Here is a 25,151-nt window from a genome sequence, read left to right on the forward strand (position 1 = left end):
TTCACAATCAAAAACGGGTGCGAAGTAGGAAAGGAATTGAAACGATCCTTGGACAGGATGAATGGGTTTAAAGTAAAATCTCCTTCCTGTGTAAGGAAAACATTCTTTGTATTATTACAAGCAGAAAAAGCTGGTCGAGTATTTTGAATTACACAACGACTGACATTTCTCTGGAGCATACCAAGAACTCCATTCCACGAATTACCAACTTTTGCACCCCAAAGTTGTTCCATACTCGGAATGGTAGTAACGCTGCCAAAATATTTAGAGGAGTGTGGTTATTAGATTAAAAAAAAATCCTGTAAACTGACTCCAAATTTTATTACTTGATACTGTCAAAACGTTTCAGAACACGGAGGAATTTTATCATATAGCCAGCTTTCTCTCCTTTGTCATTCACAATAACATGCGGTGAATACTGGTAACAAAGACCCATGTATCAAATTCATGCTTAACCTAAGTGCCTTCAGGAACAAAGTACATTATAAAAGGGAATTTACCCAAGACCTATATAATTACAAAGATTATGGGACTGGCATACGAAAACATTAACATTGTTTGGAGGGTGGGGAGAATTTTAAAATTAAATCCTTGCAACTCACGTTACGAAAGACTGCTCTGTAGTATTTTGCTATTACGGCGTTCATTATGCCTTTGTTGTCTTCTTTAGATTAAATTAGTATACTCGTGGGGACCTGCTTTAAATTCCTAGATACAATGGTTGCTATCTAATAGAAGCAAAATTCCGAATGGAACCTTATTGAGGCCTAGTCTTATATTCCACCTTACGTTCGATTTTTTTTTGTTGTGTAACTTTTATTATAGATGTGGCCTTATAAGAATTCGTGTGACGAATACATTAGTTCCTTTAACATTTATTTCTTTTCATGTTTTCGCGCAATCTGTTAAAAGCTTTAATATGTAAGCAATTGTGTTTTCTTTTTAGCCACATCGTAGTATACGATAGGCTCTAGTTTGACCCGAGCCGTTATAGTAGTAGTGGTAGTAGTGGCCGGGGTTGTCGCTTTCGTTATCGTCAGATTTTAGCTTAAAAGGAATTCTATAGTACCTCAACCCACCAATAGGGGTAACTGAGGTTCTTTAAAGATTTTATTTTAATTAAAAAAAATCAGATTGTACCAGGGAATCGTACCTGGGTGGCTTGCGCAGTAGCACGACACTCTACCACTGTGCCATGGAGACCCGACAGAAAGTTCAAGTTTTCATCGGTATAAAGTGTCTTGGATGGGAGGGGGTACCTCTCTATCTGTGGGCTCGGATCTTTTTGAATTTTATCTGTGGGGTTGGACACTTCTGATCTTTTTTTCTTCCTATGTAAGTGCTAAATAAATAACGATGTCGCTACTATTAAGGCACTGCCCTTGGGCCATCTTGTTTTATAAATAACCACTTGGTAGCAGGGCGCCGCTCCATAGAGGCAAACCGATACTGCTCCTATAAATCAATGCTTCAATTATAGAAAAATAGCTTTCAGTTAACGATTTTAATCCAAATTTATGTAACGCTTTCCTGAAAAACAAATCGTAATATATTATTAATTTAAATATCAATTACACTTAGTTTACAGTGAGATTTTGCTTTTAAACATTGAAACTCTGCAATTACAGCTAGTATATTTTCAGGAATAATTAGTTCTACGTTGATGCACAGGATTGCGATTAGCAATTGTAGCAGGGGTGGATTAGGGGAAGTTACGAACGAGATAAAATTTGTGGATGGGCAAGTGAAATATAAACGAGTTGGGGGATTCTCTTCTCGTAAAAATAATATCCCCCCCCCTCAATCGGAGTGAGGTTTCGCGAGGATCACTGGGTAACGATGCCGCCACCAAACGAACGGAGAAGCGGCGTCTGCTATAGCGTATGTTAAGGAAGTCTTGGCGTTGGCCTCGGCCTACCGCGTTTGAAAATGGAAGAACTTTCGGGAGACGCGGAACTAAATATAAAAAACAAATTGTTACACTATTTAAAAGAAGATGTTAATTATTTTATTAAATGTTCCGAATCTCGTACAACGTTATTCAACCTCCTATTAAGTCGGGAAGATGTGTGCAATTATTTGGAAAGACTTTTTGTTATGTTTAAAAAGCTGAAGTTTGAATGTAAGCCTGTTGAGCCAAAGGTTAAAAAGCGTCTTGTGATTAAAAACATTAAAGAAATACAAAAAGAACATGATGTGGAAGAGCAAGTTGAAGAGGAACTTGGTAGAGAACATAAAGAAGTTAAAGAAAAATGGACAGTACGAACGAACAAGTGCATGGCAACGTTAACTGTTAAGTTTTTTGAAGAAGCTAAAACGCTTAAATCAGCACTAATGCAAGAATTGAGTCAAATTAATATGATGGACATATTTCCTATATTGACATTAATCACATCAAAAGCATTCACTTTTTTTAAAGTAATTGAAAAACACCCGGGACGGTTCAGTGAAAACTTAATGGAAGGAACATCACACTCGATAACACCTTACTATGAAATTGATGAGCCTCAATATATGTTGAATTGGGGGAATGAACCAGATATCGGCCTATATTTGTTGGGTGGTGGTACAATGGGGAAATTTATGGTAGAACTCTGAGAAAGGGAAAGAAAAAATGGAAAAGATCTGCAAATATCAGTTCTAAACAAAAAATAGCTGATCACAAGCTATTAAAATGTGTAGTTTTTTTGAGGATGAATGAAGATGAAAAAGAAAGAGATTTGCCTTTAGAACTAAAAAACCGTGATAATGGGAAATTATGCTTTCCTAAGAAATCCTTTTTGCCGTTTATAAGGCAGCTAGTAAAGTCTGTCTGTAAATTCGCCAATCAAAATATGCTTTTAAAATATGGTACCAAAATGATTAAGGTAAGAGTAATTGTAACAAATTAATTTATTTATTTTACTAAGGATGTTTCTACCTTTTTATAGAAATGTGCCGATGAAACTTTCAAGTTCCTTCAAACAGAAGATCAAAGAAAATTATTTTTTGACGTTCTTCCAAAAACGACGTTCTTCAACGAATATGGCATAGAAAATTTCTATAACGAGTGGACGCGTAAAATGGTGCACGCCCGAATTCAAGAATTTTTTTCAAGTCATAAGAAGAGTGGTAAAGGAGGACACACGCTACGAGACCAGCTATATTCCCTAAAAAGTAAGAAAAAGGACAAGATAAAGAAACAAGAAAATAAATCTGCGACTAAAGCTGAGAAATTGGCGAAAACAGCTAAAACAAAACTAGAAAGAAGAGCTCAAGCAACTTATCAAGAAGAACTAACTAATACCACGGGTGTTAATACTCAAAGAAGTGAAGTTGAAGTTGAAAAGAAACGAAAAAGAAAACCAGTTTTGAGAAAAGACAGTAGATCCTCAGAAAAGTCCCTACTTAAGCCAAAGAAAGAATCAAAGATCCAAATTCAAAAAAGTACAGAAAGCAACGCAGTACTGACTTCCCCCGTATCAGTCAAAAGAGCCCTTAAGAAACGGCAAATATTTTCAAGTCAGAGATCTCAAAATCCTAATCACCAAAGCACTAGTGAAGTTCAAACATTTACCATGAAAAATCCAAAAATTATCACCAACAAGAATTTTACAGAAAACGAAAGCCATAATAGTCCAAGTATATCGCCTAATCGAGTGATTTGTGATAAAGAAAGTCATAACAATCCATGTGGGTCTTCTACTAATGGTATTTGCGATACTCCAAGTGGCTGCTACACCAAAACTATTTGTGATAACAACCCAAGTGGGACTACTAAATTTTTTTGTGATAATAACCCAAGTGGGACTACTCAAGTATTTTGTGATAATAACCCAAGTGAGTTCTCCGCAATCCTGAATAAATGTGACATTGTAGAACCTAGCATTGCTGATGTTAGCAAAGTCAAAAGAAGTACCCGCAAAAGAAAAGCTAAACAATTCCTAGACTTTGTGTGTTAAACTATGTCATTAATTTTGTTCCTAATTTACAACATTGATTGAGAAAAATCTCTTATTTCAAAGTAATTGTTAAATTTTAATAACAAATGTTACAATTTCATAAGTTTTTTTTTTTGATTAATAAAGTTGCTCTATTCTCTTAACAGCAAAAAAATTATTTTTAAGACTATTTTTCCAAATAAATTTAGAGATCACATTCTCTTACATAGAGCATTTGATCGCGGTAATTTTTATTCCCACGGTGGCTACCATGAACATTCCGACGAGTTAAAGTCGCTTTAAGTCCAGATACATAGTTCAAAGAAGTAATTTTACCTCCCGTCGCATATTTAATCTGGGAAAAAAGGCTTTCTATTGAGCTGCCATTTATCCTAACAGGTGATAAAAAATATCCAGGAAGACGTTCAAAAAAATCTTTCACCAAATTTTTAAATCCAAAAACAACCACTCTTAGTAAATCCCAAGTTTGCCAAGAAATAAATTTTTCTTGCCTGGGACTATTGAAATTATAAATTGGATCTTCATGCAAAATTTCTAAAATCCAGTCTTCAAAATATTTGTAGCCTTGAGATATGGATTCCATAACTGGGGAGTCAACACAGTCTACACGTTTTCCAGTCAAAAAACCGTTTTCAAAAAGCTGATTGCATGCCCGCAAGAATTTGTACGTTTCCATTGAGCTCTGCCTACTTTTTACTGTTCCTTTATCACCTATTGCGTGTTCAAACAATTCGCTTAAAACATCTTCCTGTTGCATAACTTTAGATGGCTCCACATTTAGCTTGGTCCAAGCGTCTCTTTCTAGGTAACTATCAATCAAACGACGAGCTCGTCGTAATTGTCCAGCTTTAGTTCGCTCCTTGTCTCTCTCTCTTACATTTTCTAATTGGCGCCACCCAAAGTGAATATTATTACGAGAAAAGTCTTTAGGCCCATCAGCTCTCGACGCAAACAACTGACCAATGACATTTTTCAACTGGTGGGAAGGGCAAATAATCCAGTGAATTTTTCTAGGCTCCTCGGAAAATGGATTTTCAAAGCTTGGATCAATTTCGAAGTTATATTTTCCATCTTTGAGTTCAAATCCGAAGGCTCCATGAACACCCATCGTTAGCTTCATTAAAGCCAAGTTTTCACTGGCTCCATCGCATATGATAGCCATTGTCTTGAATCCGTAGATGTGAAACGCTTGTATGGTTTGATATAAACAAGTGACTAATGTTTTTTGTTGAAACGGGTACGCTGAAGTAAAATAGGGGCCTATTATGTCGTATCCGGAGGTTAAGTCACGCCACAAAAACTGAAGAACATACTGGGTAGGTGAAGGGGTTACTGGAGATACTGCTTTATATATATCAGTGAGGTCGCTGAAGTCGTCTTCATTCATTGCGAAACCCACAAACTCGTGACTTTTCGAGTTCCACATTACTTTGTTAATTACTTTCACTTCATCCATTACCAAAATACCTTCAGACATTGCTACTGGTTCACCCCTTTTTATTTTTTCGTCTTTGAAATGAGAATATTTCTCTTGTTCCTCGGCTAAAAAGTGTTCTTGAACTCCAGGTTTATGGTTTAGTTTTTTAGTTTTTTCTTTGAGAGTTGACTCACAAGGAAGACTCAAAATCTGAAAACCCCGCAAAGCCTTGTAAGCTGCCGGACTACGGCAATACACCGCAAGCGCAATTCTTAATGTAATGGCACTCCATTTCTTTTTTTTCCTTGTACTTAAAGAATTGGCCTGATCCAATATAAAGTTCTTCTGGTCCGACAGATGTTTCAAAGAAGAATCACGTTCCCATGATTCCTTTAAAAGGCGTTTAGTAAACCCATCCGTTGAATCTAGGGTCTTGTCCAAATCTTCTTTGAATTCCTGGTTTATTTTTTCAACAATCTGTGACATTTCTTGAGAATGTGTACCAGACAATTCTAATTGTCGAATTTTCAATTCCTTGTTGAGACTAGATATCTTTCGTTTCAGTTGAAATCTTCCTTTTCCAATTATTGCAAGCCGATGTGCTTTGCTCGTAGGTGTTAAGAACTTAATGGGATAATTACTGCTAATTCTTTGCCTTTTGTACTTTCGAGTTGGAGTTTCACTGGCCTTCCGTTTTCGAGCCCCAAAAATCTGATTTGTAACTGTAGCACAAAATTGGCACTGCTTGCTTTTAGGGCGCTTGGGAATTGTTTTCAAGTAGTACTGGTAAAAAACTTGACACCTATTTGACTGGTATCTAATGAAAGGGTAATTGAAGGCCATTAAGCTTTTGGGTTTAGTAAAACTTTCATCGCGAACTTTCTCTTCGTTAACCCCAGGGCAAAATGCATGGCCTAATCGACCTGATATAGTGTCGAGTAAATTTTGTAATTTTTCAGTGTCTAATTCCTGGTTCTCCGCTTTGAGGTCGAATTTCTGTACCGTTTTAAATAGGATATAAAGATAACATTGTCCTGCTTCTGAAATCACCAATTCCACTGGTTCTATTTTATTTTCCCGATTAATCAATCCAATTGCATCTTTTCTCGTGACTCTTAAACTTGGTTGGGACCGGTTGTCACATTTAACCTAAAATACCAATCATAAGAATTTGTAACATCACCAGAAAGACTTTAATTAGTGGCAAACCCCAAAAACAAAGAACAATTAACTTACTTCGTAGTTTAACTCAGGGGCGGACTGGCGGCGTTTTCGTGAGGTGGGCATTGAAGGGTCGCGGCCCCTAAAATTTCCCAAAAGGACCAAAACCGTTCTAAAGCCACGTTATGAGGTGAATTAACCATAAAATCCTGTAAAACGGCTAAAACATTTGTGACTAATTAACAATTTAAATGTGACTAATTATCAATTTAAATGTGACTAATTATCAATTTAAATGTGACCAAATAACATTTAAATGTGACCAGGAATGTATGGAGGGGCTGGAATGGCTAAGGGGGCTCTCGTTGTACCCTTGATAGTGGAAACATAAGGCGAATCCTTTTTTATTTTGAGAAGTGTAGCTCCTCCCCCTACGTCTGTTTAACTGTCTACCGAAGGCGAAAAATGTCATGACTTGTTAAAAAAGGTATGGCAGAAGCGACCTTTTAGATTTTTTAAAGTTAAATGCGCTGATTCGCCGCCGTTCGCGTTCATATTCGATTCTCTCATCCTAGCCAGAGGACCTAGGGTAGAGGGTGGAGAATTATAGCAAACAAGTTTTTTTGGCAGCCAATGAATGAATGAAAATAATTTAAGTGGTAAATACGATTTTTACGTCAGGCTATGACGTGACTAGCGTAAATTAAGCCACGCCAGTTGTTTCCAAGATCATTTCACGCCGATTTGTATTTGACCTTAGCCATTCCAACCCTTCCATACATTCCTGATGTGACTAATTAGCCATTTAAATTGTTGGTCTTGTATAACGCGGATCACCTTCACTCTGTAACGATCAATTGGGCTTTCAAGGCTCTCATCTCATTGTAAATTTGTAAAGAGCGGTCTTAAAGCTTATCTTTCACCTAGGCTGCTAATATCATATAGAAAAAAATACAAGTCCAATGGCTTGCATTGCCTTGCAAGTTCATAACCTTCTTCTTGAGGCTTCTTCCCCCAATTTCCTTTTAGTTTTCAAACTGTTTTTGAATTGATTCAAAATAAAAATTACCAAACAATTAGTACTAAGACATTTAGATCAATGCCACGGCCAGTCGGCGTGGCCGACCGACCGGCCCCCAAACCCATATTTTGCCTCCGGCCCCGTGGGATATTGCCCACCAGCCCCCGTGGCCAGTCCGCCCCTGGTTTAACTCTTCATGATAATTAAAATTGATGAGCTTGGAAATATCCAAAAGCAATGTCCCAACTAACAATGATCCTGTGTCAGTGGATACATCCTTGCAGATTTTTTTGTCAACATTAGTAGATTTGTCAGCTGTTGATGTAGGTTTCAGTTTAATATCCGATTTCTTTGGCGGTATAACCACGGGATTTACTAAAGTTAAGCACTGTGTTGAAACCGATTTAAAAATTGGCAAAGGCGTAGGTTTTTCTTCCGGTTTCTCGTTATTTTTTGTTGGTTTTTTTATCAATGTTGCAAGCTACAGCCTTATTTCTCATATTTTGTTTCATCAGTAAATAGAAATTACATTGAGTAGATGCATCTTTATCGCATTTTAAACTGTTAGTTACCGTAATTGGTCGTGAAGAAGCTTCTGCGTTTATATCAGCTGCCATTTTGCCTGTGTTTCTCTTATCGACCACCAGGTAGAGACCTCAATCTTACTCAGTTGAAAGGGGGTCGGAAAATGTTAACCCACCCAGTCTTTCCTCTCTCTCTTTCGTAAATGAAATGCTCCCACAGTAAGGTCTATGGCTCATTCGTAACTTCCCCTAATCCACCCCTGATTGTAGCTAAATTAAAATGAATAAAAAATTAGTTTTATATTTTTGTGTAAGTTGTCATTAATGTTCGTCTTTATCGAGAGTTGAGTCCTGTCATGTATCATCGTTAAAGATCTAACTTAAATGTGGGCCCGGTGACGGTAGACTGTAATGTTATTATTATTTAAATAAAGTTTTTTTTATTAATTCAAGTTAAATTTATGTTTATCAGTATTAAATAATTGGTTATCACTTTAGGCTTAGATAAGTGATTACAAAGTCCAAGGCGAACTTCACGAAGTGAACTGATATGAGTGAAATTTGGGGACGGGGTATATGATTTAGAATGTGATTTTATCTTCGTAAAAACTTTGAAAACTCAGCAAGATTATAAATCAAGTGTTTTCTTATTAAAAACCATGCAAAAACCCTGCTAATACGAAAATACAATGCTTCCCAGTACTGACGTAATCGGGAAAGATGTAAACCGTAGTCAGTTTTGGCGTTGTAAACATTTCACTCGTAATTTGTTGTTTTATACAATGCTTCGGATTTTTGCAATCATTTGCAAGAGCTTCATTGTATAAAAAAGGGGTCGTACATTTGTCGGTATGGAAATAACAATGTTTGTGCATCATTACCATTAGAGGGTGTGAGTGATCAAGATTATAGAGATCGCATAATGATAAAGCATGTTATGATACCCACCACATCTCGTCAGGATACTTGTAAGTAAATTATTTAAGATAATCTTATTATTATAATGGATTTAGTTTAGTTGTAGTTCTTGTAAAGAGTTTACGTTAGGATCATTGTGCAGCCTTTAACGTGCATTACTTTTAGCAGCAAAATCTCTTGGAATTTCTGAACACCCAGTCACCCATCAAGCAATTTGGCTTTAGGGCATTCTAGAAACAATTCCACTGGTTCCAGGACATCAATCGGTTTAAGTACAGCCCATTCTTCACTCTCAGAGGAAACTACGTGGACTGTTTATGATAGCACTCAAAATTTATCAGACATATTGAGTGACCCAAGGTTGACTAAAAGACTGATTTCTTTACCAAAACATGGGGAGATTCTTTTGTAAAAAATGCTCCCATTTTGCCAAAAATATCTAGCATTTTATGTAAAAATTACCTTAAGAAAACCTCAAGGGTGTGTAATAAAATACAACCTTAATGGGAAAGTCATGTAACATAATTTTATACCTTAAAAGAATGGCCCTTTTCTAAATATAAATATAAATACAAAAATATTAAAAAAGAAAATAAAAATAATTAGCATTTAATTAGTCTTAAAACGAGGACTACTGCGCCTCCGCCATTGCTGAATCTAAAGATCATCTATGATTTTCGATGCTTTTTAGTATGGCCATTTTTAAGGTAAAATATTAAACTGTTCAATCTACAGCAGTTCGTGCCATTATCAACTCTTGTAATATTTGATTTAGAAAGTTAATTTACCCATTTGTCAATACCAGAATAAACATCATTTCCGTTTGATTGATTTGTTCCGAATAAAATTTGAACCCTCTCAATCAAAAACGGGTGCGAAGTAGGGAAGAAATTGAATCGATCCTGGGACAGGACCAATGGGTTTAAAGAGAAATCTCCTTCCTGTGTTAGGAAAGCGTTCACTGTATTATAACAGGCAGAAGAAGCTGGTCACGTATTTCGAATTACACAACGACTGACATTTCTCTGAAGCATACCAAGAACCCCGTTCCATGAATTACCAACTGTCGCACCCCAAAGTTGTTCCTTGCTCGGAATGGTAGTAACGCTGCCAATATATTGCGATTAATGTAAGGTTGTGAAAAATGACTCCACATTTTATTACTTGATGCTTTCAAAACATTTTAGAACACGGAGGAATTTTATCATATAGCCAGCTATCTCACTTTGGTTATTCACAATAACATGTGGTGAATACTGGTAACAAAGGCCATGTATCACATTCATGCTCAATCTATATGCGTTCAGAGCCAAAATAGAATGAGTCTAACGAAAATCTACTATCCTAAAGTAATCTTTAATTGGGATTGGCAAAAACGAAAATTGGTATTGCTTGGGGAGTGGCAAGAATTTTAAAATTGAATTCTTGAAACTCACTTCACGAAAGACTGCTGTGTAGATTTTCTTTCGACGTCCAGGAAATAATGCTCGTGCCGACCTGATTTCAATTAATCAATGCAATCTCAACAGCATACTTAGAAGTTAAATCAAGTGTTTTATAGACGTAGGTAATTGGGTTGAAACCTACTAACGAATTGGAAAGGGCGCAATGGATCGATCCCCGCATACGAAAAAGGAACGCAAACAGAACTATTACGAGGAAAACTGTACCCGTTTTTAGCCACATCGTAAATACGATGGGCTATTAGTTTGACCTGGTGTGTAGAAGAAGAAGAAGAACAAGATGATGATGATGCTGAAGAAGAAGATGATGATGATGAATATGTTTCGTTCGCTATTTTTAAATAGTACTTCGAAAAATCACTTCTAGGTGGCGCTGGCTCCATATTTTTCATGTGAAGGAATTTTAAATTTATAATATTTAACCAGGGAGCTATGGCATGCCAGCCTGTTACTAAACTGCCTTCTCTATAGTCGCATGTTGAAAGAAGGTTGCAGAGATAGGAGAGAGAACGAAAGTATCTACGAGCTGTGGTGAGTGAGCTCTAAGAGAGAGGGAGAGAGGAATGGGATGGATGCAGAACTGGTCTGAGCGGGCGAGAATTCTAGAAGCGCGCTTTGGAAGTTTTTTTGGCTTATTCTTAGCTACAAGGTATCGATGACACTAGTAGTTTTACCTGAGTAGTAGTGGTAGTATTAGTATTAGTAATTTAGTAACGGGCGTTGGCAATATTTGATTCTCTTTGCCAAGCAGCTATTGAAAAATTATTCCCTCTGATCGGTATATTAGGGGATATTTCACTAGAAGTATATTTATTGTAGTAGGGATAGCGAGAGTACGTAAACGATGTGGCTTAATTTTGGGCTAGTTCATCTTGTTGACTTAATTTTCGAGCTATAATTTTATTTAAATTTATGGCATGAGTGAACATTGTTGCGTGTCACAAGCTGTTGGTTCCAAAAATGGGGAAACATTGATTTTGTTCCAACATTTTTCCAGGAAATAACCCCTTTTTCGATTAAAAAATAACAGTACAACTGCAGATCCAAGCGCGTTTCAAAAAGAACCAATGTTACATCTTGAGTCCACCCAAGTGTGTGTTGGATTTCAAATTTTTGTTGTGATTTGAAATGACAAATGTTGAAATCTCTTCCCGTAACATTTCTAAGGCAAAGTCTCTTTTAAAAATTTTGTTCGTATATGTATTTCAAGATACGGCACTGTTTCTTCAAAATTTCTTGCTCTGAAATTTATCATTCCGATTTTTGTCTGTTATTTGTTACAAAATGCTAATAAGTCTTCGTTGTGACTATAAATTTGCATTCAATGCACCTTCAATTAAAAAAACTCGTATATCCCATATAATAGTAATTCGATAATCGTTCTTGTGTATATATTTGAAGTTTATTAACATTATTTAACTTTAATTTTAACATTATGCACACTTTATCGTCTAAACTTTCGCTATTATGTGCGGGTCAACATGGAACAGTTAAAAGTGGTTTGTATTTTTGGTTGAAATACCTATTTATAATGCGATTTTGTAATTTTATAACAAGATGAGCCCGGCGTATTTACACTTTTGCGCAATTTCTTCCGAGTGAAATTTGTGCTTTTAAAAAAGTAACAAGTACTTTCCTGGAGAATAAACTAACTAATGAAATGAAGACATCGTCAGCTTTTCTTTCAAAGACGAAGTAGATGTTTTATGATGTACACATGTGAACTTTCCTCGAGAAAGAGGGCGATGAAGGAGGCGGAGAAGCCCAGGATACAGACGCAAAAAATGGCCTTATAAGCCTCCACGTTGATCACGACGAATGCATCAGGTGTTTCGACTTTCCACTGAGATGCATTCAGGTTCTCGTAGCAAACCACCCTCAGTCAGCTGGCGCAATCTGACAAATTAGAACTTTAAATCTACCACAATTAACGCAGATTTTTAAGTAAAGTAGAAACTTACCTTTTGTTGAATGTCTCAATTTTCGAAATGTTTCTGCTGAAATAGATCGCCCTGTAGGCTTTCTTTAAAGGTTTGCTTAATCTCATTTTACACTTTCCTGTCTTGGCGTATCTGTCTTTGATTACATTCCAAAGAACAGCATCAGATGAGATGATGAATTTATCTCGATTTTCGATTCTAAACGTCTTTCTAAATTACACGAAGCCATAGTTGTTCCCTTACGCGAAGCCCAACTTCGAGAAATCTTCCGTAGAATGCACCTATCCTTTAAGGAAAAATTAAAAACCCATTTAGTTCGATTAAAAGTTAATAGTGATGGTGGACCTTAGCACGAATAAGTCCCTTAAAACGTTAATTATAATTATCAAAGTAAAATTAGGCAAATGATAGGCATTTCGTGGCCATTTTAGAAGCTCTTCTGACATACCCACACCCCGAGGCCGAGTAATAAATAAAATGAGTCGTAAATAGATAGGTTTCACACATGGAGGATTCTTACCATTTACACCAGGAGGTCAGGCTGCCTAGATGACAAAAGCAGACGGGTTTTTGTCCTCCTGGTAGCCCGGCCTCCTTCTGTAAATGGTATGAATTCTCCATGTGTGAAAACTATCTATACCAGTTTGGGACGCCTTGTCGCCTTAACTATAGACTATTTCATTAAGTACTTGAAGATATAACAACACAAAGGGTAGGGGTGGTGATTTCCCCCGTCCCTGTGGTGTTTGCTTATCTTCTGGATTTAATGGAAAGGTCTACACGTTGTCAATCCGTACTAAAACTTAGCGCGCTTTGCGTAGAAACATGAATTTATTTATTAACATGAATATACAGGGTGTTTGTGAAAGGTCCATCAATAATGAAAGGGCGTATTTATTGGGCCATTTTGAGTCGAAAATGTTCTATGACATTTTTCCGTTCGGGCCACTGTTTTCAAGTTATGATTGGAGTAATTTACGGATGACCCCTTAAATTTAATTAAGAAATTGAAAGACAGCGCTAATTTAATGAAGGGGTCATCCCTAAAATATTCAAATCATAACTCGAAAACGGTGGCTCGGACGGCAAAATGTCATAGAACATTTTCGACTCAAAATGGCCCAATAAATACGCCCTTTCATTATTGATGGACTTTTCACAAACACCCTGTATATCTGCATTGACTAGTTAAACTACATATTCAGGGATGGGAGGGGCTTAGTTTGAGTGACGTCAGAGGATTTCTGTCGGTTTGTTTTTAAGGCTAAAGCTCTTGTCACGCGGAAGGCTAATTATGCTTGTAAATTGATCAACTACCGCATTAATTGTACCTCCAACAGCAGGGAAAAACCAGCATCATCAATTCTCACGATTTAAAATGTTAGTAGTTTACTTTCAACCGTTACATTAATTTTCATAACGGCCAAGGCTTAGCACTTTACCAACAGTTTTCAGTTTCAGATTAGGAAAAACATTGCAGGCACTTAATATAATTTCCTTTAAAAGATCACTATCACTTTCGGACATCGTGTTGAGATATTTATTCACGTATTGGCGATCATTTTTAATATTCAGTTGACGCAGTTTGGTGAACCTAACCGAAAATTGTATCCCTCATACAATTTTGTTAAACTGGTCGTCTGCTGTTCGAACTTCCAGGTGTCTCGATTTTGATTGGCTACCGCGATGACGTTAAACGCGTATGTAATAGAAAGGTCCCTCCCATCCCTGAATAACATGATAGAAAGGCTAATGATACACATATATATTCATGTTAATAAATAAATTCATGGTAGAAAGGATTACACTATAGAGGAGAAAGAGTTTTCAAGGGGATCATCACTTTGATGATTGCAGACTCTTTGTCAATACATATGTTTAACTTGGACACGTCAGTGTTGTACCCCTCGAAAGTGTCTTAAGAATGCCTTTATTTATTTTGGGATTGGATAGGGATGAGGTTTAGGGTTTGGCCCAGCATGCAACAGTTTCGCCTATTTCCATCTAAATGGACCCTGTTCAAAAAGGGGGAGGGGCTTAGTATCGTCTGCTTGATTTAGCGTTAAGACGGAACATTGATAGGAGTGTATGTTGACGCGAGGTCACAGGCTTAGCTTTGGCAGTGGGCGGCCATGTTTGATACTGCTTTGGGTTGGTTCCTTGCGCAAATAGTATGGGTGACGTCACACTAAGGCTTCTGAGATCGCTCTATTGGGAAATATCTAGGCCTAAAAATACTTTTTGGAATTTCAGGCTCGTATCTCAAGAACTAAGATTTTACACGGAAAACTTTTGAATATTTTTCCGTAAGGCAGTAATGAAATTGAGGATCTCTTTTTTTTACAAATACTAACAACGCTAATAATACTGTTAGGTGACGATCTGACGATGTTTTCAAATTTATTTAGTATATTAAATAAAATTAAAAGTTATTCGAACAAAAACCAAAAGGGGAAAAGTTTTTACAATTGTCTAAAAATATTTTGGGTAAATTTAAATTTTTTTGGTCTCTTATTTGTTAAAAAAAAAAATAAACAAAAAGCGTAATATTTATAATGGTATTTACGTGGATAAAGAATGTGCGTGAGGAAATTTGTTTTCACTCTACAGGATAGGCAACTCCTTATCTCGAGCGACAGCTTATTCTGTATATACTCTGTTACAACATCGGTTGTCAGCACGCGCAAAGCTAGGTCTCTATGTAACCTAGCCTTGCGTGTGCTGACAAGAGACAAAAACTTCAGGATATTTTAAACGATTTTAAATCCTGAAGATCCTGAAGTTTTTTGTCTCTTGTCAGCACGCGCAAGGCTAGATTACATAGAAACCTAGCTTTGCGCGTGCTGACAACCGATGTTGTAACAGAGTATATACAGAATAAGCTGTCGTTCGAGATTGGGAGTTGCCGATCCTATAGCGTGAAAACAAATTTCCTCACGCGCATTCTTTATCCATGGTATTTATATTTAGCAAAATAAATTTTAATATTTAGCCAGTAAATTGGTGGTCTTATTATTTAATTAAGATTATAATTAATTCCTTACTTCTTGGAAAATGGATAAATGGGCAGACATTTCATATTTTCTAATGGAACTCTAGTACTTGACCGAGTACTGAGTTGGTAGGTCACGTGGTTTCAGCCCTTTCATCCGTTGTATTTAAACCTAAATTAATTTGGTCTATTTTTCGTAACATTTTATTAGTAGTTGATAAACACTACAGACCTTTCTTTATTTAACATTATGTGCATCGTCTTTAGCTATAATGTGCGGGTCAACATGTAAAATTTAGCACATATAAGAGACCTGCACGGGCCGAGTTTTAGCATTTTGAAAAAGTCCGAAACCCGGCCCGAGTCCGAGTATATAGTTGGTTTTCCGGTCCAGCCCGACGCATTGCATGAATTGAACAGGCCCGGCCCGGCCCGTTACACGTAGGGCAGATGTAATTTTTATATTTTTTACATAAAATCTATGAATTGAATTAATATTTGCTTTAGCGTCGTGTATTATTCATTTCTTATGATGATTGTTCGTCACATTTATTCTTAGAAGCTTATACTCATTTAAATTATCTTTCATTTCAATTTTGGATTAAACGAGAATCAAGTTCGACCCGGCCCGAATTTTGAAAGATGAATAAAAGCCCGGTCTGACCCCTTAATTTCCAAAATTTGAAAAGTCCGACCCGGCCTGGTCCGATACAATTTTCAAATGTGGAAAGCCCGGCCCGTGCAGGACTCTGTGTCAGTGACATATGACTTTCCGATCAAACGTGGGCTATACATCATAAGTGAAAAGTGTGTTTTAGATTTTAGTTGCGATGCAATAGACCTGTTCACATTAAGGGCCGCGCATGAGAAGTTGCAATGTTTGGGGGCATGAGTTATAGCGCTTCTATGGAGTTAAACGTGTAAACTAAACTACGATGGACGTATGGGAGACCTTTTGAAATTTAATATTAAAATAAAATGCCTAGTATTTAAAACCGAGATAGTACAATTAAAACCATGTTAAGAAATGAAGTGTTTAAGTTCTAATGGAAACGGTGCATTGATATTAGTAGGCCGCTATAACTCACTAAGCCTTGGCGACGGTACGGGATCATCGCTTCATCGGCGGACATAGCCAATGCCGTGCCGTGCCCGGCCCCGAAAGCGCCGCGTATAACACGCTCGTAAGCCTTAGCGCCCAATTTGGTCTGTAGAATATTATAAACTACCCCAATTTTACGTTTATCAATTGAATTCGATAAAATTTCACCTCGGAAGTTCAATTAATATTTTTACAACAAGTAATACAACACTGTTTTATAAAACTAAACTCGAATGCGTAGCAAATAAGGCAAAAGGAATGGTTAAAAGTACTGCACTGCCCCCAAACATTCTTTCTACGCATGCTCACCTCTCGAAATTTTTCCCCCCTTTTCACCCCCGCTCTACCGGTGAAAAGGTCTATAATGATTTGAGATGCGAAGACTGAACAGTCCTTGTGATTTAAATAACAAGATGAGCCCGGTTCATCATACACTTTTGCAAATCCTTACGTTTGGTGAAGGATGGTGAAATTAGTATACATAATAATGGAGTAAGTAGGTGTTTTTGAGAGTTTTACGGTAAACACGTGAAATCCGGGCATCGTTAGCTTTTGTTTCAAGATGTACACATGTGAACTTTCAACGTGTTCACGTAAATTTCGAGAAAGAGAGTGATGAAGGAGGCGGAGAAACCCAGGATACAGACGCGAAAAATGGCCCTAAAAGCTTTCGAGTTGATTACGACGAATGCATCAGGTTCTTCGACTGTCTGACAAGGGTGCGATTCCACTTTGAGAGATGGGTTCCTGTCCTCGTAGCAATCACCCTCAGTTAGCTGGCGCAATCTGACAAATGAGAAATTTAACTCCAGCATGATTGACGCAGACCTTTAAAGTAAAAACTAACCCTTTGTTGATCGTCTGAATCAGGGCTTGCGAAATGTTTCTGCTGAAATACATCGCCTTGTAGGTTGTCATAAAAGGTTTGCTTAATTTCATTTTACAAGTTCCTGTCTTGGCGTATCTGGCTTTGATTATATTCCACAGAGAGGCCCCAGAAAGGATCATAAATTTCTCTCGATTTTCAATTCCCGCATGAATATTGGCGTTTTTAAATAAGTCGCTCCTTTTTTGGTAACACGTATGTGGATTTGCGTCAGCTCGCTTTGTTACCTCAGCAAATGCGGGGTTAGTCAATGCATTTTTCTAAAACGAAAATTTAATAGCATTGTTTTATCTTTCTCAAATTCCTTGAATTGCATTGAAGGAGACATGTTCCTGGTAATATCTATGGTGTTTTACGTGTAATGGAGTGTCCATGTAAAAGGTTGCATCCTCTAAAACACTAACCGTGTAGTGTTCGTAAACTAAATCGCCTTCGAAAATTACCTGAACAAAGGTGTAGATTGTGCCGCTTTTCGTCAATAAAGGATCTGCACCAGGAAAGTGAAATACATCGTCAATGTTGTCGAAGGGAAGGACTTCCGATTTCTTCGAAAACTGCGATGTCATTTCCGCAGAAACGAAGACCCATACTACGAAAGAAGCCAGACTCCACACGACTGAAAGAAATCGAGTGACTCCCTCGCACTTCAAAGTTTGTGGACCTTAGGAGAGAAGACCCGGTTAAAATTGTTAAACGGACGAAGATTTTCTATTATGAGTTTTACTCGTTCCCAGAAGGCATTGCAACAAAAACATGGGAGGAAGTTCCGACTTCACTTTTCCGCATTTGGAGCTCAGTTTCCCCGCCATGTAAATCAGCACAGACAGACCGCAGAAAACCACAACTATCTAAAATTAATCAAAGATCATCTATGATTTTCGATGCTTTTTAGTATGGCCATTTTTAAGGTAAAATATTAAACTGTTCCATCAACTTTTTTACAATTTTATTTAAAAATTATTAAAGTAAATTTACCCATTTGTCAATACCAGAATAAACATCATTTCCGTTTGATTGATTTGTTCCGAATAATATTTGGACGCTCTCAATCAAAAACGGGTGCGAAGTAGGGAAGAAATTGAATCGATCCTGGGACAGGACCAATGGGTTTAAAGAGAAATCTCCTTCCTGTGTTAGGAAAGCGTTCATTGTATTATAACAGGCAGAAGAAGCAGGTCACGTATTTCGAATTACACAACGACTGACATTTCTCTGGAGCATACCAAGAACCCCGTTCCATGAATTACCAACTGTCGCACCCCAAAGTTGTTCCTTATTCGGAATGGTAGTAACGCTACCAAAATATTTTGATTAATGTAAGGTTGTGAAAAATGCCTCAACATTTTATTACTTGATGCTGTCAAAACATTTTAGAATGCGGAGGAATTTTATCATATAGCCAGCTATCTCTCCTTGGTTATTCACAATAACATGTGGTAAATACTGGTAACAAAGGCCATGTATCATATTCATGCTCAATATAATCATGTCTTCAAAAGGGAAAGTTTGAATATCTGTTACTTCAGGCAGTTAATTTTCTACACTTATCTTTTACACTTTCCGGTCTTTGTCTACAATGACAGTTTTTATTAATTCAGAGTTGCGACATGGATTCCGTTTACCATGACCTTAGGTTTTAATTTCATCTTTATTTCAAATACACATAATAACTTCGCTCAAGCTCTGATTTGGTACAAACTTTCTATTGCGAAATACTTGCCTCTGTGTTAAGGCCTGCACAACTGGATTAAAAATCTTTCCAAATATGCTGCCGAATATCTGTTCTTCCTCATGTTCGAGTGTCAAAATATGGAGAATTTACGTTACCACAATCCTGGCAGTTTTAGTGGCGTTCATCTGGAATAAATCTGCTTCCCTATGTGCCTATCTCCTGTAGACTGTATTCCCCAAGGAGCCAGGGTAGAAGCTGGTGAACGGTGTGGCGTGCAAAACTTCAAAAGACAATTAAAGAGGAATTAATTAACCAGAGTATGTCTCTTTACCCAATCAATTTGGACTTCAATACATGATTAAAGGAAGATTAAATATAAAACCACAATAAGCGTGAGTAGAGATGTGAGTCCGTAATTTACAATCCGTAATTTACAAAAGACAATTAAAGAGGAATTAATTAACCAGAGTATGTCTCTTTACCCAATCAATTTGGACTTCAATACATGATTAAAGAAAGATTAAATATAAAGCCACAATAAGCGTGAGTAGAGATGTGAGTCCGTAATTTACAATCCGTAAATTTCCAGTAATTTATCAAATAAGCGTGTGAAAATATAAAATACCATAAATTAGGGTAATTTTTGTTATTCCAAAATTTTAATCGGTAATTTTTGGATAATTTACCCGGAGCCTCCGGGATGAACTAGGCCCATGCGTGTGGCGAAGCGAGAATATTTTTTTTAACTAATTTAGTTCGCCGTGTTTTCCCCGTTTGGGGGCGCTGATACGACCGAAAAATAAACAAAGTTCAACCCCGTGACCCTGTCGTCATCTTAAGTATTTGGGCCAAGGTCGCGGATTGTAAGTATACGTTTTTATAACTCTTACTGAATTATTTTAATTGAAATAATTTATTTTGTTGTCATCAATACCATCTAACCGAAAGATTCAGTAAAAAGTGAATAGCCCCAAAAACATTTACGTTAATTTTAGGATGAAACTTTTCTCTATCATAAAAATTTTATGACTGACCCCTAAAATATCAACGATAATTTAAGGAAGACCCCTGTCACAACGGAAAAATAAGCGCCATCTATGGTGAAAATATTTTTCCTAACAAACTGGATATTTCCCCACATTAAATTTGACATGCATGGGCCTAGTTCATCCCGGAGGCTCCGATTTACCCGGTAAATTACCATTTTTAAAAATTACGGTAATTTCACATCTCTAAGCGTGAGGCCCAGAAAGTTTAATGAACACAGAAGAGCATACAACCGACCCGGTGCGATTTTGCTGAGTTAGGGGCCCAGATTTATATGAGAAAATTTCTCATAGTTAAGAAGAGATATCTATACTATAAAATACTATGAATATAAGTTGAGGACTAAAAACCTTTTTATGTTATACTCTGGTTGATTAATTCTTTAATTTAATTACTTTTCGCTCGAAAACTATTTCTTCGGTTTTGATTGCAACTGAATAATTAAAATAATTCCACCGCGATCAATTGCGTATGTGTTGAAACGAGTGTATAAGGTGTGGTTCCACCGATATACCACTGTTACTGCCACAGCGTGTATCGCAGTCTACAGCAGACTGGGAAAAATCATTATTTTAAACTGGACATGTTTTCAGTAGAACCAAAGCACTTTTATTAAAGCAACTAGATACTGGCCACTTAAAATAGGTAACCTTTTAATTTAATAAGTTGGCGCAAGGCCAGTTGACCTTCAAGCATTTCATTTTTAAATTCGTCCAGTTAGTTTTTAAGCTTAACATTATTTGTATTGGGGTTTCATTTGGTTTTATAAGGTGGGAAAATTTGTTTTCCTCTTATTTTTCTTAGGTTTGAATAGATGTTTACAAATTATTTTTGGATGATTTTGACAATGGACTTAAATGTTACATATTTTACAAATGAATTAATTATTTATTTCGCGTGAATTATTTACACAAATTCTTAACACTCCCCCGGTAATACGAAGTACCAAGGGGCAAGGGCACAATTTACGCGGAATCGCTGATTTGAAGAAGCCACGAACAGCTAGAGACGTGGCCTAAATCTTGCCAAGAGTACGGGTACATACCGAGCAACGGCTAAACTGTACGCGTTAAAGTAAACGACCGCCCTTTTTCCTAACAATATTGGCCCGGTAGAACATCTAATTGACGCTAGAAATACAACAAAAAATTTACCAAGCATAAATAAAGGTCTCATTGTGTCTTGGAGGCGAGTGTGATGGAGTACAAATCTCTATACCTATAACGTAACCTCTGTACCCCCATCAAAGACATCGAACTCTTTCCTTCATCCTCGGCATTTTGGTAGGGTCTTACTGTACCGATACCTTGAGGGTGGTCCTTTGTCTTATAAATAGAAGCTAGTTCTTACACAAATAAAATGGGAAAACGGTTTTGAAAAAGGGTGCCACGAAGATGGACTTCCTTGCCAAAGGTACTGTCATGCGCAAAGTACGTTCTCTTGGAGACGTTAATTGCCGCAAATGGCCCACCTACATTACATTTCTTTCCCACTTTCTGCTCCAAGGGCGCATCATAGTCCTTGCCCTCAACGGGACATTGGATAGAAACAGACCCATAGCCACTTAGGGCACCAGGGGGAAATTCCCCTCTCAAATATCCTAACCTCTCAAATAATTTTTATGTCGACCCCTAAATGCCCCCTCATCAATTTCACTTTGGAGCTGTAATGAAAAGTTTCATTCTGATATACAAATATCGAAACCCTTCAGTATTTTTATTAAAATATTTTATACGGTCTTTATCCTTTATGTATATCCCTGATACAGGTCTACATGGGTTTGTAGCTTTATGTATCTATCCTTAAGATATATCCCTGGTTTTGTATTCCAAAATATTATACGGGACTTACGAGGTTACCGCCCCCTTTTCGGAGAGTTGTTCTGCCAAGGCTACGGAGCGCGTTCGACGACAGGGAATGTCAGCCACTAACTAAAGGCCACCGACAGAGGCTAGCTTTTCCTGCCTTGCTAGCGTATTTTCACTTCAACGACGAGCTATGTCACATGATAGAAAGAGCAACTTAACTTAAGATCTAGATTTAGAATTTTTTATTAACAAATTTAAACAAGAAAAACCTCGTCGGCTGTCATTGTATTTTTTTTAATATTAAAAATAGTGCTATTTTCAAATGTTAAATGAGCAGAAATATTATGTTTGACAAATTTGAAATTTATATTATTCTATAAAACAAAATGGCATTTATCATGTCCCCTAACAGATAGATACTGCCCCCTCAACGAAACTTATCTGGCTAAGGCCCTAAGGGCCTGGATAGCAAGAAGAGGCAAGTCTTATATTCCAAGGCGACCGACGTAAAGAGGATATGCTTTTTTAGCCACATCGAATGATAGATATCTACGATGGGGCTATTAGGTTTGTTGCGATGGAAGTCGTTGTGGTTGCTTGGACATTCCATTTTAAAGACCCCTCAAAACAAAAAAGCAAAAACGTCTACCTTGATGTAGGCAGAAGTAAGATGAGACTAGAAGTAAAGAGCTCTAGCATTGGTAATAGATCCTGGCACTAGTGAACAAATTTGAGGATTTTATGCCGCTTCTATCGCGCCTACAAAAAGAGAGAAAAAAATTGGTCGAGTTCCAAAAAATTTCCTACCCCTTCTCCTCAACTTTAAGCCGCGGAACACGGACGCGGCTGCTTGAATCTAGTTCGGCCGTCTACCGCCACGAGCGTCTCACGTATTGGAGGGAAAATTCAGAAACCGCTACCAGAGGGCCAACCGTTGGTCTGTTATCAAGAGTATTCACTTTCGCCAAGTGAAGAATTTGGTTACTTCGATACTTCTAGTCTCATCTCACTTCTGATGTAGGTAAAAGAGGGATGTTCGTGAATTCGTTTCTTTTTGGATTCTTTGAATTCCTTTAAGACCATGATTACCACTTCAATACATGTTCATTTGTTTGTTGTACACCTTTTAAGGCCTACGTGCAGGTTACGGGTAATCATTTTTAGCACTGTGAAGCGTTGCACATCAAGGGGCTATTCATTAAAATTTATATTTGGCTCATGTTTTGACATTGGATTTGGCCACTGAGCGTAATCAGTAGCGCATCGAGGACGTATTGACTCAAACTTTCTGTACCCCTATTACTGGTTACGTAAACATTTCTGTACTTCTGTTAAGGGCTACTTGAGGGTTAAAGGTTATGTTTATAGCACTGTTAATGGCTACACATCGAAGTTGTATTTACTGATATTTTCTGTACGCTTTACAAGGTTTATGGGTAATAACTTTAGCACTGTTACACGCTGCACTTTGAGATAGTATTCACTGAAATTTTCTGTTCGTGTCGCATTATCACAATTACAACAAAAGCAAAATTTTTAAAGTTAAGTACATTTTCTCTATAAAACAATCTGTTCAATTTACTGTTCCTGTCAACAAAATAGATTGCCAAATAAGAGCTGAAGAAAGGCTTTAATATTAAAGGGTATGAGAAGCTTCGTTTGAAAAACCTCTGATTTATATAGCAAATGATAGAATTAATTTCTGTGAATTCAAAAATATCAAGCTTTTAAATCTCAGATTTCTGGTTATTTGGCAATATGCATTTGAAAATGCTTCATATGAAATTATTTGAAATCCACCTTTTCTGAAAGACTAAAACGTTTCCTTACTCCGACGTCAGAGATATATTTTTCACCGTGATTTTTTTCGTCACGTCATAGTGATGTCATAGAACGGGCGAACAAGCTCGACAAGACAAAATCATTGATATATCGAAACTGAGTTTTCGTGATTTTTCAGTGAATTTTAAAACTAGAAACTTTGGTTCAATTATATTAAAAACTTGATATTTTGAAAGTAGAGACTTGAAAGTGTAACATAATACCACTTTCTTGGTAAAATATGATATGAAATTGTAAATTCTCATACCCTTTAACGATGTGGCTGTAAATGGTTTAGCTCATCTTGTTTATCACAGAAATGACACGATGTCAGATTCAATAATCGGCACTACTCTTCGCTTCAATAATAATAATGGCAAATGAATAAGTTAAATATACTGTCAAGTCAAAGTTTGGATTTGTTTTTTATTACAACCAATAACCATACAAATCAATTGTTCCGGAGAGGGATCTATTGCTTCAGATTCTTGATCTGAACTAGGGAAGGACGAAGTCTTTTTTTAAGCTAAAAGCCGTTATTTACGAGGTGTCCGACATTCCCAAAAAGGCGCACGGTATTTCGTGATTTCGAGAGAGATTTGGTGATTTCGCAAATATTTCGTGATTTCTTCTCTGATTTCGGAATTTTGCCAAAAATTTCTTCTTTGAATTAATTATTTTGTGATTTCTTCGTTAATTTCGCGATTTCACCAAAGATTTCGTGATTTCTTCTTGATTTCACGATTTTGCCAAAGATTTCGTGATTTCTTCTTTGATTTCACGATTTCGCCAAAGATTTCGGAATCCCCTCTTTGATTTCGGAATTTCGTGATTCCTTCAAAGATTTCGGAATTCCCTCTTTAATTTCGCAATTTCTTCAAAGATTTCGAAATTCCCTCTTTGATTTCGCAATTTCGTGATTTCTTCAAAGATTTCGTGATTTTGTGTGAAACATTTCGTGATTTTGCGAGAAGCCTTTGGGATTTCGCGTAAATGTCGGACGCCTCGGTTATTTTTAAAATTTAACATCACAACGAGCTTAAATGAAGCAAATGTCGGGTCTTTCAACAACCCTGAGGGCTGTCAAGCAAAAAGTAATTGTTCGATCTAATACATCCTGATGCTTTATAATGTTAAATAATATTATAAAAATAATATAATCTTTGGTACTCGTTTAACTTCCTATTAATCGAGGTGAGACCAAGCGCAATACATTATGGCCAGTGAACAATAGGTCTTGGATACGGAAGAACGAACACATTCGATGAAAGAATAACCGATTAATGAGCCAACATTCTAAATATAAATACTAGTTAAAAGAAGCGACTTAATGGTTGAGACTTTCATTACCATTTCATTAGAGAGGATTAAATAATACTTGGAAAATTATACCCGTTTACAATTCACGCTACACCGTGCGTATCTTTTACGAAGGAAT

General features: G+C 36.9%; 3 protein-coding genes across 3 annotated transcripts; 1 reads left to right on the forward strand and 2 right to left on the reverse strand.

The window, feature by feature from the left end:
• Positions 1 to 2,608: 2,608 nt before the first annotated feature.
• LOC149594088 (uncharacterized) lies at positions 2,609 to 3,941 on the forward strand. Its single transcript, XM_089861276.1, has 2 exons — positions 2,609 to 2,867; positions 2,931 to 3,941. The coding sequence occupies exons 1-2, from the start codon at positions 2,694 to 2,696 to the stop codon at positions 3,939 to 3,941; spliced, it is 1,185 nt and encodes a 394-aa protein (XP_089717402.1). The 5' UTR covers positions 2,609 to 2,693.
• A 50-nt stretch (positions 3,942 to 3,991) lies between these two features.
• Positions 3,992 to 7,665, reverse strand: LOC149594089 (uncharacterized). The gene is made up of 3 exons (XM_089861277.1): positions 7,589 to 7,665; positions 6,595 to 6,661; positions 3,992 to 6,507 (listed from the first exon to the last, which is right to left on the reverse strand). Exons 1-3 carry the CDS (start codon positions 7,663 to 7,665, stop codon positions 4,126 to 4,128), a joined length of 2,526 nt encoding a protein of 841 aa, XP_089717403.1. The 3' UTR covers positions 3,992 to 4,125.
• A 9,191-nt stretch (positions 7,666 to 16,856) lies between these two features.
• On the reverse strand, positions 16,857 to 18,208 carry LOC149594090 (uncharacterized). Its single transcript, XM_089861278.1, has 4 exons — positions 18,090 to 18,208; positions 17,722 to 18,026; positions 17,327 to 17,625; positions 16,857 to 17,265 (listed from the first exon to the last, which is right to left on the reverse strand). The coding sequence occupies exons 1-4, from the start codon at positions 18,172 to 18,174 to the stop codon at positions 17,037 to 17,039; spliced, it is 918 nt and encodes a 305-aa protein (XP_089717404.1). The 5' UTR covers positions 18,175 to 18,208; the 3' UTR covers positions 16,857 to 17,036.
• Positions 18,209 to 25,151: the final 6,943 nt, after the last annotated feature.

Source organism: Phalangium opilio, unplaced genomic scaffold (assembly GCF_054372755.1).
Source record: "Phalangium opilio isolate 3A_F unplaced genomic scaffold, DU_Popi_V2 ptg000390l_1, whole genome shotgun sequence".
Classification (NCBI taxonomy): domain Eukaryota; kingdom Metazoa; phylum Arthropoda; class Arachnida; order Opiliones; family Phalangiidae; genus Phalangium; species Phalangium opilio.